General features: G+C 41.6%; 2 protein-coding genes across 6 annotated transcripts in view; one reads left to right on the forward strand and one right to left on the reverse strand.

Moving 5' to 3' along the window:
• Window positions 1–17,689, reverse strand: part of LOC105026070 (synaptosomal-associated protein 23) — a 24,416-nt gene continuing 6,727 nt past the window's right edge. The window contains exons 1-8 of one of the 3 annotated variants that reach the window (XM_010897273.5): window positions 12,469–12,586; window positions 9,760–9,874; window positions 7,587–7,628; window positions 7,392–7,440; window positions 7,081–7,198; window positions 5,825–5,995; window positions 2,236–2,380; window positions 1–1,881 (exon numbers count right to left, since the gene is read on the reverse strand). In XM_010897273.5, the coding sequence (XP_010895575.3) occupies window positions 1,819–1,881; window positions 2,236–2,380; window positions 5,825–5,995; window positions 7,081–7,198; window positions 7,392–7,440; window positions 7,587–7,628; window positions 9,760–9,816 (645 nt within the window). In that variant the 5' untranslated portion in view covers window positions 9,817–9,874; window positions 12,469–12,586 and the 3' untranslated portion in view covers window positions 1–1,818. Of the gene's footprint in view, window positions 1,882–2,235; window positions 2,381–5,824; window positions 5,996–7,080; window positions 7,199–7,391; window positions 7,441–7,586; window positions 7,629–9,759; window positions 9,875–11,607; window positions 11,796–12,468; window positions 12,587–17,689 lie in introns of those variants that run through there. The other 2 variants (XM_010897272.5, XM_010897271.5) reach the window with 2 other exon arrangements.
• rin3 (Ras and Rab interactor 3) overlaps window positions 16,349–17,689 on the forward strand; it is a 19,787-nt gene continuing 18,446 nt past the window's right edge. Inside the window, exon 1 of one of the 3 annotated variants that reach the window (XM_034297347.1) lies at window positions 16,349–17,036. In XM_034297347.1, coding sequence (XP_034153238.1) covers window positions 16,990–17,036 — 47 coding nt within the window. In that variant the 5' untranslated portion in view covers window positions 16,349–16,989. The remainder of the gene's footprint in view (window positions 17,037–17,689) is intronic. The other 2 variants (XM_013137374.3, XM_034297348.1) reach the window with 2 other exon arrangements.

Below are 17,689 nucleotides of genomic sequence, written 5' to 3' on the forward strand. Positions count from 1 at the left end.
GGTTTTATAGAAGTTTACTGAATTAAACAAAATATTACAACTTACTGAAAACGTGATGAGAAAATAAAAGGCACTTTTACTATATTAAACAATGATTCAGACTGAACAAGCTTTGTTTAGACAACTGAAACCTGTAGTTGAATGTATATTAGAGTTGATAAATGTTGTAACACACTGGTTTTAAACCAAGAGCATCAACACAGAACTATAATGCAGACGTAGCACTATAATAAACCACTATTACAACAATCTATGTAGTCTGAATGTCACTTTGGTTAATATCCAGCCTTCAGAATAGTTTATTTCAGTCTGTACGAACATACTAAATGACCAACATTATACCTGAAGCCTAAGGGGTGGGGTTTGCAGACAAAGAATAAACCAAGTCCTGGACAAAAAACAAAACCATAAAAGCTTGCTGGAGACTTTCCCTTTTTTTTTTTTTTACTCAAGGACTAAATGTAATGTGTCTGTGAAGCCGGCCCTAAGGTTCTCAAGCCTGACATCGAAGACCCCCGAACATTCAATGTATTTGATTCATTCCAGAGATGAAGACACCTGATTGACCTACCTAGGTGAACAGAATATGCTAGCTCAGACAGACAATACTGTGATAATGGAAAACATTTCGGGGTTCCTGATGAGCGGTTTGAAAACCACTGCTTTAATGCAGAAGAATATAGCATTGTTTTACATATTCTGACAAGTATCTTTAATGGAGTTAAGAGGACAGACAGCAAGCACATTTCTGGATGAGTAAACTGCTAACAGTCTGCAGAAATGCGTTGGGGACACGGCTGTTACAACACAGCCACTTAACTCGTTACAAGACACAGGCAGTAAGGCCTCTCTCTGGGGAAGATCTGGCAACTAGAAATGAGTGAAAAAACATTTAATTAAATCCATTTTAGGCCAAAAACAAGGAGTAGGCATGCTAGCACTAACAGACTGGGGAGTTGAGTCTCTCAGGCTAAGATCTTTGGTTAATAATTAGATGTTACTCTACCAAAGAAAATTCTAAGGAAAAACTACATTAACCATGTTGTTTTCCCCTCACATCATAGTGTAAGAAAAAAAAAAAAAACCAGGATTACATACAAAACCATTCAAGATGTTTTGTATAAAACAGAGAGGATCATTTAAAGATTGCAACAACTCTGAAGGTCTACATCCATGGGACTTCCAGCATAGAAATTAACATATTAACCATTACATTAAAATTGGATTTGACATTGGGGGACTAGTTAAAAAAAGCTTACTTTATTCACAAGTCATATAAGAATAATTAAATAGGCACATCATCTCAACCAATAACAACTGGATACAATAACAATAATTACAAGAGCCATGAACCAAATGAAATGATCAGAGAGATCAAACAGCTGCTGTGACAACTTCCGGCCACCTGATGGCGACAGTAGTTGAGTGAGAATCTTGTGGTGCTCCGGATCATATGTGAAAATCATGTTGCACAGATTAGAAGTTGTGATCTAGCATCAGGTCCGCCTATTTTACACAACTTCTATTAAAGCAGCAGACTTATTCTAGAAGGCTTTCTGAATACAGCACAGCTCCCACAGTGCCTGGATACGTTTTTCCACATCACACAGTTGGGATGGGGAATGGGTGAGGACTTGCTAGTTATGGAAGCCACATTACATGCAAGTGTGTATCTGTGTATCATTTAAAAGAAAGCCTGCATGGCAGGTGCAGGTTCAAAAGGTTTTTTCTGTGGTGTGTGGTTTTTGGTGTGTGTGTGTGTGTGTGTGTGTGTGTGTAAGCAAAGGGAAAGACTTAGGGTGGATGATTTGGATCGGTCTACTTGATGAGCTTGTTTGCCCGCTGGTTGGCTTCATCAATACGTGCTTTGTTCATGTCCGCCTGAGAGACAGAGACAGACAGAGACAAGGTGAATGGTGGGTGAACACATCGGTATTTCTGTTTCTTAGTGACACAGTGGGGCCCAATGTAAAGGAATCTGGCAGAAATATACCAGACCCCTAACTTAACAGCCTGACTAACTTAGATAAGGTTACTGGAGACTGTAGAATACAGTGTCTACACACACTGATCAATAGAATTATCCGTCACTGTATAAAACACATGGCGACACTTGGGTCAGACCAGGCTAATGCCCTCATAGAGGCAGCTTCACGGTACCAAACCTCTAGGAATGTGAGGCATGTACGGACTGATGGACAACACACAGACCACACAGGAAGACCAATCACCCACCTTTGTGGCGATGCGGTCGATGTGATGATTTTGCTTGTCTATCTCGCTGCCCATGTCTATGGCCATGTTCTTCAGGTTCCCTATGATGCTGCCCACCTGGTCCAGGTTCTCCTCCATCTCATCCTCCCGGGCATCGTTGGTTATCCTGGAGTGGTTTTAATGAATCAAGTTAACGTTTCTTCACAAAAACATCCTCAACTTCCTTTATGCCGGACATAGAGACATACAAATGGTAGTTTATACAACTATGGAACAATAGATCAAAAATCGGCTTTATAGCAGAAAAAAAGTTTAAAAGAAAAATCCCAAAACTAGATTTGAGCTTTGCAAGCAAAGTCACTGGGGTATAAGATGTTGAACTTGGGATAGCATAACCATGCAAAACAATTGGTAGTTTCTAGCTTCAACAGTTACTGTTATAGGGTTATTGAACACTGAATATTCTCCCCCTAATGCAAATTATCTCATGAATCAGGCAGCAAATTCAGTTGACATCGGTTTTACCAACACTGGCATTGTCATGCCTGGCATAGAGCCTATCGCAATGCATCTTTAATCAGTTTACCAAAAAACAGGCAGAAATACATTATGTTTAGAGAGACCAACAGCAACTATTGGTTCTTTTTTTTCCATGAGTTTTACAAATTGCAGGTTTAGCCATTATTATCTAGATTGGCCAAATGTTTGAGAGGTTGCTTCTTGCCAACTACCTTGGCAAAAGGATCCACCAGTCAGCAGAGCCTGAATGTTCTTGTAAATAATATGCTAATCTCAAAGTTAGTTCAGTATATTTCTTTGTACTTTTGAAACGCTGACTAACTAGTAATGAGCAGTGTTAACTGACAGCTCTGATCTCAAGGAAAAGCTCTCAAAGCTGTGAAAAGCTTTGCACTTGCCTGTGGACAGTTGCCAAGAATGTTAGTGGTTACAGTGGGTATAGAAAAGAATCACCCCCCTTTAAAATAATCACATTTTGTTGCTTTGCAGCCTGAAATGAAGACAGACACAGTTTTTGTTTCATTCACCTGTATTTACTCAGTGCAACTTATAACACCCAAGTGAAAGATATAACACCAACATGTCAGAAAAAAATTAAAAAACAATCACTGAGTTGGAAAAATGATCACCCCCTTGTCTCAGTATTTTATTGAGCCACCTTTTGCTTTAATTACAGCCTTTAGTCTGTTGGGATATGTCTCTACTAACTTTGCACATCTAGACGTTGCAATATTTGACCACTCTTCTTTACAGAACTGCTCAAGTTCAGACTGCTGTCTTCAAGTCATTCCACAGATTTTCAATGGGGTTTAAGTCCGGGCTCTAACTAGGCCATGCAAGGACATTCACCTTTTTCTCCTTCAACCACTGTGTGGTCAGTTTTGCTGTGTGGTTTGGGTCATTGTCATGTTGGAAGGTAAATCTTCTTCCCATTGACAACTTTATGGCAGAGAACAGCAGATTTTCCTCAAGAATTTGATAGAAGGAAAAATGGATGGGGTAAAAAAATACTATCCTGACAAGTGCTCCAGTCCCTGCTGCAGAGAAACAACCCCATAACATGATATTACCACCTCCACGCTTTACTGTAGGAATGGTGTTATTTGGATGGTGAGCTGTATTGGATTTTCGCTAGACATATCGTTTGCATTGAGGCCAAATCGTTCAATTTTAGTCTCATCTGACAATTAACACCTTTTTCTACGTGGCCTTAGAATCTTCAAAGTGCGATTTGGCAAAGCTCAGTTGTGACTGCATGTTGCCTTTCTTGAGGAGTGGCTGTTTTCTTGCAACCCTCCCATACAAGCCACATTTGTGGAGAATTTGTGATATTGTTGTCACATGCACACAATGACCACTCTGTCATGAATTCCTGCAACTGCTTCAGAGTTGCTGTAGGCCTCCAATGCTTTTCGGGGGAAGAGTCACTGGCTTGTTGTTGACTCTCTGTTGCGCACTTGTGCAATTGGGCTGTACGCTGCTGGCAATACTCGGCCCTCATTCAGGGGGGTTGCGGTTGGTGGGTGTCCCTTTGGTTGATGCCTGGCAATGTGGGTGGATTGATTCCCTGCCTGTTGGGCCCTGTCCGGGGCCTCCCCCGGGTAGGGCCACAGTGTTGCCGGACCCCCCCATCTCAGTTCCAAAGTGTTACGCTGCTATATTATTGTGCTGGGGGATATGAGGGATGTACTACTAACTTTTCTCAGTCTCCTTCAGTTTTAAATTTTAGGAGGAGATGAGGTCCTGGTCCACACCTGCGGAGTACCTGGTTTAGGGGGCCCGTTGCTGTCCCTGTCCTTGTCCACCTGGTCATACTTTTGACCTAGTCTAGAATCAAATAGACTCTGGATTTAGCCCAGAGAAATGTATTTATTATTCCAATTGGACTCTTAATATCTCACCCGGCACAGACAGAAGAGGACTGGTCACCCCTCTGAGCCTGGGTCCTCTCTAGGTTTCTTCCTAAAATTCACCCTTCTTAGGGAGTTTTTCCTAGCCACTGAAATCCAACATTACTGTTGTTTGCTCCTTGGGGTTTAAGGCCGGGTGTCTCTATTAAGCACTTTGTGACAACTGCTGTTGTAAAAAGGGCTTTATAAATACATTTGATTGATTGATGGTAGCCTCTCTGACCAGTTTCCTCCTGGCTCTTTCATCCAGTTTGGAGCGATGTCCTGAGCCAGGGAGGGTCTGTGTTGTACCAAATACCTTCCACTTTTTAATAATAGACTTCACTGTGCTTCTAGGCACTGATAAAGCCTTTGACATTATTTATTTTTTTAATCCATCTCCTGACTTGTGCCTGTCCACAACTTTATCCCGGAGATCTTTTGACAATGCCTTGCGACCCATAGTTGATTGTTTTCTTCAGTTGCACTACCAAGGACCGAAATGCTTCAGGAAAAGCTTGTTTCATGCTGAGCTAATCAAAATGACCACAGCTGATCACAGTGGAAAGTCAATTGGCTTTGTGTGCTATTGAGAAGGTGATTAACTACACCTGGTTGGGTTTACAAGTCATTTTTAGGAGGGGGGTGATTCTTTTTCCAACTCAATGAATCTGTTTTATTTATTTTTATTTTCTGACAAGTTGGTATTATATCTTTCACTTGGATGTTATAAGTTGTAAATATATTTTTTTGCCAGTTTTCATTTCAGGCTGCAAAGCAACAAAATGAGATTTTTGTAAAATGAATACCCACTGTATTCATATTAAGCCAATAAGAGCAAAGGAAGAAACCTGGTGGAATGGCAAAGCCCTTTAAAGTCAACGGACGTTTTACAAAAGTATTAAACGTTAAATACTCTAAAACGTTTAAAATATATCAAAACGTTTTTATGCAAGCAACTTTGTCCTGAACATACTGAACATTTTAAAGTTTGAACAGTGTTTCTAGCTTAAACGCTGTGGGAGAAGTAGCATAGTAAATAATAAGAACAAGAAGATAAAAGAAGAAATAATTCAAAGATTGAAACTGGGGACAAGTGAAATCTTCTAAGGCTTAGACTTCTACTTTAGTAAGTTCCTTGGGATTTCCTGAATGGTGGTATGTCCTATTAACGTAGCGTCCAAATCATCCCAGTTACCCACCTCTTGATGTAGGGCCCCGAGGGCTGCTGCTGATTGGCCTGTGGGCCGTTCTGGACGCCGGTGGGTTGCCTGGACACCACGGTGCTGTCCATTCCATCTCCTCCAGTGCTGCCACTGTCCCCCGTTCCCCAGGTCCGCTTGTACTTGGAGTCATGCTCTATGGACGTCACCCTGGAGGACAACCAATCAAGTCATTCAGCCCGCCTCTCGATCAGCAAATAATGTCATTCAATAGCCAGTCAATCCATCAGTCATGTCACTCAGTCATTGAGTGGATGACATTAGTGGTGTTATGGTGCCTAGAGAAATTGATATACTGCACACTTATTTTGTTGATTATTGCCTAGACATAAATTGTAGAGTTTATAAGCCCAGAGTGATGCATAAACATCATCAGGACACCACCTTTCTGGTTGGGGGAAAAGGTAAGAAATGGAGATGTGTTAGAGTAGTTACACAGAGTCACCCGATCCCATAATCTTACACTGAAGCTTGCAGGATTAGGTAGCTTTGCATGGCTACAGATAACTACCTCTTGTCCCTTTAGTGGTGTTTCGGTAGCCAGGGAGCAATAACAATTTGACCAGTAAACAGAAGCCTGCTAGATGGAATCCCACAGTGAAACATCTGTGGTTCTTTTCTACAGTCAAACAGTTAGCCCTGCTGGCTCCCCAGACACTCATCTTTGCAGTCTCTTCAATTGAAAAGAGTCGGGTTAAATGCACAAGCCTAATCTCAGTTGGGCCTTTCTTAAGCAAACTTAAAAAGCTCCTCTTTTCCATGGCCACCTTCTGACAATTAGGCACAGGGTACCATGTAGCCAGTCAGCTAGACATTTTGGTTTGCTTCCAATTAGCCAAGCCATAATCAACTCCTCTGATATCAGTGGGGATCATGAGCATAGCCAACGCCTACTGAACCAGTGGGTATACGAGATAAAGACCTGTAAAGCCTCCACTAGACCACAGGAACACGGTTTCCTAGCATCTTGTCCTTGTCAGAGTCACCTTCACACAGAACATACAGTACAACATGTAACACTACATGTCCAGTGTGGCAGGTTAACTGTGACTGAAAAAGAGGGGGGGGGGGCATGACATGTATGGTTGTGTTACAGTTTGGCCGTAAGAAGGATGTCCTGAGTGCTTGTGCAGGCCGACTCACAGACGCCTTGGACAGGTCAGTTTGTTCCAGACTAACAGCTCTGAGGGGAGCTGGACTAGGTAGCTGAAAGGTTAAGGTTCCCCGTTTGTTACCGGTCACAGGGACAGACACAGAGGCCGCAGCACTTTGACAGGTCCGTCAGGTTCTTCTCAGCCTGCCTCATGTCCTGGTTGATCTGGTCCATTCCCTGTTCTGTACGCTTCAGTTGCTCTGTCACACACACACACACATGCACACACACACACACACACACGCACGCACACACACATTATGCCAAATCAAAAGACATCTCAGGGAAAAATGAAATGTGAACGCTCGCTCATGTAAGCCCGGACTGTATATCCAGCGGTTGGTTCTCCACCAACTCTGCGGTGACCAATGAGCTGTCTGTCCTGTGACCTACCCCCCTGCTGGTGCAGCATCTCTGTGGTTTTGGCGCCCGTGTCGCTGCTCTGCGAACACAAGACAAGAACACGGTTCACGGTTGTCGGCCAAGACCGCAGCTCGGTCGACTCCAGCAACATAGGGTGACTTGGGCGTGTATTGAACCAGCCCTTTGTGTTGGGACAGACAGACCGATAGAGTTACAGTGCCTCACCTCCTGTGCCATCTGTAACATCCGCCTGGTGCTCTCCAAGGACTGCGGGAGGACAAAAGAGGAACAATGAGGATGCAGGCTTATTGGAAGGCAACAGCGGGCCAAGTAAAGATGAGGAAGTATTTAAGATTTTATTTGTATACAGACACATTGGCTACTGCCAAATGAAGCAGCTACCTTTCCTGGGTTCCAGACAGAACATTTAGACAATTACAGGCCATACATTTAAAAATCACAGTACAACAATGCGATACTTTGTCTTACTGAAACAATTGTTTTGTCTGAGCCCGAAATCCTGAGCTCTGGGTATATTGTTATGGAGATGACAGCTTGTTTATTCATGACTGTGTCCTTGGTTGTTCAGACTGACGTCAACACTATACATACACTGAGGAAAATGGAGATGCAATCCTCGGATACGGTCTAAGTAGATTCTCTTAACCGTAAAGGACTTCCTGTACGCGCATGCCTGTTTTAATGGGTCAGAAATAAGTCAGAAATAAGGCATGAAGGAGTGTGTGGTATATATTGCCACGGCTATGAGCCGTCCTCAGGCAGTACAGTGGGCTGACACCACACTAAGGCATGGTATACAGTACTGGCAATATACCACAAATCAACAGATATATAGTGCATCCCTCATAATGGTCAGTGGTACCAACTAGGTTATAACAGAGCACACAGAGTTCATGTATCCTCTATTCCAACAGAACTAACACATCTCCAGGCTATATAATGCAATCACAGGCCCAGTCTCACAACACCACAATCATAGCCCTTCCTCAGTCAGAACATGACAGCAGAACGGAAAGCAGAGTCCTTCATCTGGGTTTTGATTAGGCCTCAAGTTCAAACCCTCACAGCGGTTCATTTTATTTGATCACACAGGGTCATTTATAACCAATGAATAAATCCAAGACAACACGAGGTCATAGCTTACTTTCAGGTCCTGTTAGTTCCTCTGGACTTACACTGGTCAATCAATCAATGTATTTATAAAGCCCTGTTTACAACAGCAGTTGTCACAAAGTGCTTTTAGAGAAACACCCGGCCTTAAACCCAAAACAACAGTAGTGTTGAATTTCAGTGGCTAGGAAAAACTCCCTAAGAAGGCTGAATTTTAGGAAGAAACCTAGAGAGGGGTGACCAGTCCTCTTCTGGTTGTGCCGGGTGAGATATTAAGAGTCCAACTGGAATAATTAATAAATGCATGTGGGCTGAATCCAGAGTCTATTTAAATTTAGACTAGGTCAGAAGTATGACCAGATGGACAAGGACAGGGACAGCAACGGGCACCCCAAACCAGGTACTCCGCAGGTGTGGAGTTTAAAAAGGGAGGAGACTGGGAAAATTCAGAAAATGCATTCCTCATATCAACAACGATTTATAGTGGAGAAGGAGAACTTAGTGGGGAAGGAGAACTGACCCAATCCCCAGCACAATAGTATAGCAGCATAAGACCTTGGAACTGAGTTTGAATAATGGAATGAGGCAGGAAACACACCCTCCCCGTTTTGCAGCAGCCCAGGTTCTACAGCCCAATCTACAACACAATAATAGCAGCCGCAGGTGGCATGACGCAACGATGGAATGAAGTCAGTCCAGGGGAATCTGGACCTGTTAATACCATGCACTTCAGGACAGAGAAACCGTGTGAAAGGTGTAGCCCACAGCAGACGAGCACTGGGAGGTAGGACGACTCATGGTCTACATCTGTAACTTAGACAGTTACACCGCGACTGATTCCGCTGGCTTATTACAGAGCTGAAAATGATTAACCCTGTTCACCCATTCCTAAACTTTGTGTCTGAACCATTCTTGTGTGTGTGTGTGTGTGTGTGTGTGTGTACTACAGTAAGCAGGTCGCTGTGACAGTTTACCCCATGCCAAGTCCTCCTAAACATAGGACATCAGTCAGTCAGGCAGCAGGAAGAGAAAGACAAATTAGAATTAGATCATTTCGAATGAGAATCAAAACAGCAGAGACAGCGCAATTAGAACAGACAGAGAAAACAGAAAGTGGTGATGAACAGAGGAAGACTTTTTCCTGTCAATCTGTTACCAATTCCCCACCCGAGTTGACAAAGGAGCTGAGCTAATACCGCCCTATAATACTACCCCTGCGCAGAGCATTCCTATAGGATGTCCCCATGGATACGGACGGCAGCTGTACCTCATCGGTCACTTGGTTGGCCCTCAGGGTGATCTCTTCCACTGACATGTCTGCCATTTTGCTGCTGTCGAAGTTGGACGCCCCTCCGGTCAAACCAAGCTCTACACTCTGAGGCCTGGGGGTAGAGGAACGGATGGAAGTAGGAGAGGGACAGAGAGACAGAGTTGGAAAAAAGAGGGGGGTACATCAAATCACCAAAATCACATCCATTTGAACCACTGAACTTCCCAACATACTACAAAACTTCACACCAAAACATTTGCCTTGAACGAAAATACTCAGACGGGAAACTGAAGAAATTAGGTTATTTTCCCTGCCTAGCCAGGCGTATTTGGGATGTATTGTTGTGTGGAAACGGGAACATAAGCGCTGACAGAACTATTGTTTTTGTACACAGAGCATTTGTCGAATGTAATGCCAGTGACATGGCGTCTGCTTGTCGTTAACACACAAACTGCATGCTCAAAAAGGCTGTTGCTGATAAGGAGAGGTGATAGGGAAATTAGAAGTGTCGGTTTGGCACCGTGGGAATGACTGCCACAGTCAGGAACACAGTATCAGCACTGCATGACCCCTGGTGTTGACCAGCTACACTGGATTCTCCACGGGATTATAAGAGGAAAAGGGGTTTTAGTAGGGTCACAAAGGTTAATCAAACCCACGGTTGGGTTGGTTTTGTGGTTCTGGGGTCACAGTCTGGTTTGGTTTTACTGTTGCAGTAGCTGTTTGGTTGACAAAAGGTCAACCCAGGGAGAGCGTACTCGTTAAAACAAAGCTTCAGTAAAGTGCAACACGCACTAAAACATTTTTAGTGGAATGAATACATATAGATGCACACGTGTGACTGATGAGAGAAGCAGTGCTGTACTTGTCATCTCCCGGTCCGGATAATGACCTTTCACCCTGTAGGTCATCAGTCACAAGTAAGATTAACACAGGGTCCAGAGGTTTACTGACATCTTTGGGGTTTCTTATTGAGGGTAACCTACTACCTGTTGGCAGAATTGGGGGCATGGGAGAATTTCACACAGGCCTTGAGACAATATCTGTGCGGAATAAAGTAATTCACCTATCGCTCATCAGAAAGATTGAAACGCTGTACATTATATTCAAGCAACCCTTTCGCATCTGATGCTTGGATATAATGTACAGCGTTTCGATATTTCTCTACTGGTAAGAAGACTGGGGTGATGCAGGCATAAATGAGTTAAAATATTATGAACATTAAATCTAAGATTAGAAATACAGTTCATTACATTTGACAATGTTGTAAAATTCTGTTTGCACTAGTGTGCTGGTTGTCCTTTTTTTTTTTTTTTACTTGCTAACAATTCTAATATCTGAACACAGATGTTCAGGACACACATGCCTCATCCCCTTCCTCTCCTGCTGCCTCTCTTCCTTTAGACCTGGCTAGGGAAACTCTTTCCTCTTGTTGCAATAACCCTTGAACTCCAAGTTCCCTTCCAAACACACATAAATAAAGAAAAACTGAATGTGGATGGTACTAGCTCAACTATTCCCATGTCCAACTGCATATTTTACTAAACGCTGTTGGCCTAATAACTGAAATTATAAACTATAAAATTGGAAGAAAATATATACTATGAGACAAGTCAATGTTCCTGCACAGATACCATCTCAAACTGAACAGTACAAAACAGGAAATTTAGTGATATTTTTTTTTAATGGTAGAAACTAGGCTATTGCGACATTGCCTTTTGATCAAAAAAATATCCCTGTCACTCTCACACCATGAACGCCTTTTAACACTACAGACGACTGACCACTTAATATTGACACATATGACAAGACCCCACACAAACACAAGCCGTCACTATAACATACCCATTCTTCTTGTTATTGGTCCTCTCCATACTGATCTACTATTGAGGTGCTAAAATCCAATGGTTAACCAGCCTAACTATCCATGCCTCCACAACAAAACATTTCCTGCTCATCTGCACAAACCTGTTCCTCTAGGTACGGTTTCAATCATTATAACATCTCACTTTCTTCTGCTAATCCCTACGTTCTTAGTTTGTTCACATTTCTACCATGCCATGAGAAGTGATCCACAAACACAACCTTTATACAAACACACACACACACGCACGCACGCGCACGCACACGCGCATATATATATAATCTGCTTTGCTAAAACGCTATATTTAATGATATATATATTTAATAATAATAATAATAATAATAATAATAATAATAATAATAATAATAATATGACAGGACGGTTAACACTGGTCGGCAAACTTGTAACTATGTGGGTATTTGAAGTGTGGTGACTCGTTTTAGGACTGAGTGAGCAAGTCAGGTGATTAAGAGACCAACACCCAGACGTTTTCAGTCAGCCACGCAAACTTGAGCTACCTAGCTATCGAATTTAGCAAAATAAAGTTGTTGAAAAAGATTCGAAAGCAAATTGTCATATTTTAAACTTAATCCCAACACCCTAAAACTAATAAAGTTTCAAAGCTCAACTTAAAAAAAACATGTCTTCCGGTAGCTAAATAAAGTCAGTGAACTAGTCCAGACAAGGATACGCTACAACTAGCAGTGTCAGTTGAGTTGTAGCTAGTAATGCAGTTCCTCTTTAGCTAACACACACAGTCGCATAAAACTACCCGCTTGAGGATAATTTGATGGATGAACATATAATGAAACATGGTTGTCTCCGGAGTGATATATACTTACAGCTAATCTTCCCAAGTAGAAATACCTCCTTGAACTCCCCCTTAGGGTTATCCGTATGTGATCTTTGCAATTTCTGAAATTCCTTCAGATGGTATACTATCGACGCTGCGCATGTCCAGTCATATCAGTGTAACAAGTGGAGAATGGCAACTGCGCATGCGTTGGAGCTCACCTTTACATCGTGATTTGTTTTTCTGCCAGTTGAAACATCCATTTCATGAATATTTAGACATGAATTTCTACCTACCTATAATATATATTACGCATCTAGGCCTAACAAGCTAGATCACGTTATTGCTTGTTTTAAATTAAGGTACCTAACATAAATAAGTTCCTTCATCTGTTCCTCAAAAGTAATTACAAATGATGTTTTCTAAGTGATGTCCTGAGTGAATTACTAGTGTTTTTTAATCAACATACTCTTCCGATATATTTTGTATATTACCACAGTACAAAATACGATGTTAGTACAGTGCATTTTACTAACTGAATTTTGGAAATGTGGCACTCACTTTCCGTTAGAGGGCGCTAAATGTCATAACAATCCGTGCATATCCTCGATTTTTCTCGGGGTGGGTAGACAAATATGGAATACCAATGCTTTTTTGTGCTAAATGACAGAAATGTTATGTGAAATTGAATCATTGAAACGTACACTGAGTATATTCTTATAGTCTTCATCCTCAAACAAAGACTGATTTCATTACAATATATTTTTTTGTTAATTTTGAGACAGGGTTATATTTCCAACTCTGTTGTGTTTTGTCATTATATTTTGTGTCGAGGAAACATATGGTTGAAGGAAAAGGATTGAGGGAACATAAGGCTGAGGTAACCTAGGACTGAGGTAACATAAGGCCAAGGTAACTTTGTGGAAAAAAGGAACGTAGGACTGAGGTAACATAGGGCTAAAGGACCATAGGACTGAGGTAACAGGCCGGGCTAAAGGACCACAGGACTGAGGTAACAGGGCTAAGGGAATATAGGACTGAGGGAACATAGAACTGAGATACATTTTGACTGAGGTAACACACGGGCAAATTAACTTGTGGCTCTGTGAATGTATAGTGGACGCAGCTAATATGTGCAAAGATTTAAGCCACTGACTTCATGAAAAGCTTAATCATAACATGACAGGAATTACATTTGAACTACATTCTATGAAAACAATATAATTTTAGTTTCCATCTGAAGAAGCCATTTTACCCTGTATGGCATTGTTTTTTAAAACAATGATTATGGTACAGTTGTGCTCATAAGTTTGCATATCCTGGCAGAAATTGTGAAATTTTGGCATTGATTTTGACTGTCTTTTATTTAAGAATAGTGATTATATGAAGCAATTTATTATGACATAGCTGTTTGGCTTATTTTTAAATCATAATGAAATCGCAATTAAAGGTGAATTTGTTACACCTCTGGCTTTTTAAATTGCAATTAGTGTCTGTGTATAAATAGCCAATGAGTTTGTTAGCTTCCACATGGATGCACTGAGCAGGCTAGATACTGAACCATGGGGAGCAGAGAACTGTCAAAAGACTTGCATAACAAGGTAATGGAAAAGGATATAAACGTATAGCAAAATCCTTGCAAATGCCAGTCAGTACTGTTCAATCACTTATTAAGAAGTGGAAAATTCAGGGATCTCTTCATACCAAGCCATGGTCAGGTAGGCCAAGAAAGATTTCAGCCAAAACTGCCAGAAGAATTGTTTGGGATACAAAGAAAAACATAGGTAACCTCAGGAGAAATACAGGCTGCTCTGGAAAAAGATGGTGTGGTTGTTTCAAGGAGCACAATATGACGATACTTGAACAAAAATGAGCTGCATGTTCGAGTTGCCAGAAAGTAGCCTTTACTGTGCCAATGCCACACAAAAAGCCCGGCTATAATACACCCGAAAAGACCATGACACGCCTCACAGCTTCTGGCACACTAATTTGAAGTGACGAGACCCAACTAGAGCTTTATGGTCACAACCATAAGCGCTATGTTTGGAGAGTGGTCATCAAGGCCTATTGGATCTGATAAGTATACTATCTAAGCATGGTGCAGACAACTGTCTTCTAATAAGGACAATAGGTTTAAGTTAAGCAGAATGAAGTACATGGTGCAGGAAGCCTAAAACAGTGTCCTCATATGTGGACACAGGGTCTCTGGAGGTACATTTTTATCACTCTGGGAAGATCTCAGACGACCAAAGACTTTGCATGACCTGGAGGCATTTTGCCAAGACGAATGGGCAGCTATACCACCTGCAAGAATTCGGGGCCTCTTACACAACTATTACAAAAGGTTGCATGCTGTCATTGATGCTAAAGGGGCAATACACAGAATTAAGAACTAAGGTTATACTGACTTTTGTTCATTTTTGTATATGTTGCCATTTTTTGTTTTATGATTGTGCCATTCTGTTATGACCTACAGTTAAATGTGAATCTCATAAGAAATAAAAGATGTGTTTTGCCTGCTCACTCATGTTTTCTTTACAAATGGTACATATATCACCAATTCTCAAAGGGTATGCAAACTTTTGAGCACAACTGTAATATTTAAGTTGTACTGTACTTCTCTTTATATTGAATAGATTCTTGGTCATTACTGAGTCACAATACATTCTCTGATGTAATGCTGAAGGCTGCTCCTGTGATGCTAGCCAGCCAGTAGCAGAACTCATGAGTCCACAACCACTAAAACTTCAGCCAGCAGTATTCTTTTCCTGTTGAGTTCTGCTGGGTTGTATTAATATGCTGGGTTGTATTAATTTGGGACGTAGTGGAAGAAAAATGAAACAGGGAGGCGCAACCTGGATTCATCCATTAAGAAAAGCACATTTGTAAATGCTGGCTATTGTATGCCCTAATGCAGTAGATCCCAACCTTTTTTGGTAACGGTACCACCAACTGATTTTTTCCTCCATTGATTACCCCTGAAGTAACCCCTCATGTTGATTTGAACTGTTAGCCTAAGGGCATCTTAAGTGTGCCCTGAGGTCATGTGTGCCTTGTAGTTCACCTGGTTGGGAACCACTGCCCTAATTAATTCAGACTTAGTGAAAGGTTCAGTTCATAGTGAAAGGTTCAGTTCAAGAGTATACTTATTGCTTGCACCTTGTCTTGTTGATCAGGGCTGTGCCCCTGGTGCTTTGCTCACTCACTGTAAAAGAATGGCAGTTAATACAATATGTTTCTGTCATGGTCTGTGAGGGTCCTCCTGACAACTAACAGCAAAACCACTTTAGCTCACAGTGGTGGCTCTCTTCCGTCTGTGTGTATGCTGTCTTCCGTACATTTTCCGTCTGTGTGTATGCCTCTTTCTCCCCCCCTCTCTCGTACTCCAGCACCCTGTGCAGGCACAGGTCATGCGCTCCACTAACAGGAAGCATCTGCTCGCTATGCTCTGTTGCGTTAGATATACCATTTTTAGTTTTTTTTCAGATTTTGTTTAGTTTTTCCTGTGACAGCTCAGTCAAACACAATAATAGTAAATAATTGTGTGAACATTAATAGGCGCCTACTTTACGAATACAAGACACAACGGCAGAGAATTTTATATCATTGATCTCTCAGTACAAAACGCAGTTCATTACAACGGAAACATTACAAAGTGGGATTAAGAGGAGGAGAAACTGGGTAGCATAGATTCAAACTTAAAACCCTGGATGCTGGCTTTTACTATTGTTCAAAGTCTAGATCCAGACTAGGAAAGAAGGGGAATTAAGAATGCCACTATGTAGTGTGTGAACTAACAGCGGGGAAAACATCCACAAACTACCCTAAATATTCCTGACCAGGTCTGAGGGGGCCGTAAATGGGTTGACATCTGGATTTGTTTAAACATTAAAGGGAATGCATGGGGGAGGAGGTTAACAGCTAGCTTAAACACGCCTTTCTTTTTCATACAAACTCCAATCGAGACGTAGCACTGCGTTTTATTTTCGGTCTACAAACTCTACATGAATAAGGAACTACGAGAGACTCATACAAACAATAACATAAAAATGTAAAGAGAGACAGAAAGAGAAAGACAGAGTGAGTAGGACAAGAAAAGAGTGTCTAGAACTGGGATTTCTGAGGAGATCTGCAATCTTCTTGGCAGACCTGAAGACGAGCTGTGTGTCGGAGAGGACTGGAGGAGAGGGGAGGGTTGGGGGTCATGCTGACCACCACGGACAACCTCTTCCTGACAACACTGCAGCGCATAGAGACAGGAAGTAGAGACACAAAGAGGGGAGGGGGAACGAAAAACATTTGTTCAGATTTTGTTTAGGGGAACGAGAGAAAGAGAGGAGAATTATTTTCCTGTCACCTAATTTCTTGAATCCGTGGTGAACTGGCGCAAGATAAATTCTGAATGGGAACTAGGAAGGAACACGGAGGGAAATAGAAAATATTAAGAAGACAGCTTATGGAGGACTTCTCAGACTACCAAGATGGATTGTTGCCGTGGAGTTCTGTGTGTCTGACTCACAGGTTTTTTCAAGAAGGACTATAGGAAGGAGTTTGAATTCCAAACGATAGAATGATGAAAACAGCTGTTCTTACTCAGGAGACTGAATCTACTGCTGGGTATGTACAAACAAGCTGTCTTGTAGAGATAGAAGGTTGGCTGGGTCTAGATACAATGTATTCTACAAGGCCAAACTGTCCTAGATAGACTTACCTCAAAGGCTATCTGGGCTCAAGGCCTCACCTTCTTATTTTCTAAATCAAAGAGGAAAAGACTGTTCTTCAACAACTTTGTTGGTTTTGAACTTTTGTTTGAACAATCAATGTGTATGAAATGCTTCTGTCAAATATAGCTTGCCCTTGGGAAGTTGTTTGTTTCAACACAAACATATGTATTTTATAAATGAAAGCTTAATAGAATAAAAAGTTAACACCAGCGAGGACATGTGTCTGGGGGATCTTGGTGAAAGCCAGGATTAACTGCTTCAGGGGAAAATCCATTTTTACATTATCTGAATATGCTGACAATAAAGGAAAATATTTCAAACTGGAAAGGAGGATTGCAGACAGGCATGCGTGACTCATGCTGTGACATGTTTAATCAAGACTTCTCCAATACTCACAAAATCACAAAAATAACTTGGAGCTATTTTGAAATTGCTTATAGTACATATACACTCACCTAAAGGATTATTAGGAACACCTGTTCAATTTCTCATGAATGCAATTATCTAATCAACCAATCACATGGCAGTTGCTTCAATGCATTTAGG

This window comes from Esox lucius, chromosome 15, assembly GCF_011004845.1.
Source record: "Esox lucius isolate fEsoLuc1 chromosome 15, fEsoLuc1.pri, whole genome shotgun sequence".
Taxonomy (NCBI): Eukaryota; Metazoa; Chordata; class Actinopteri; order Esociformes; family Esocidae; genus Esox; species Esox lucius.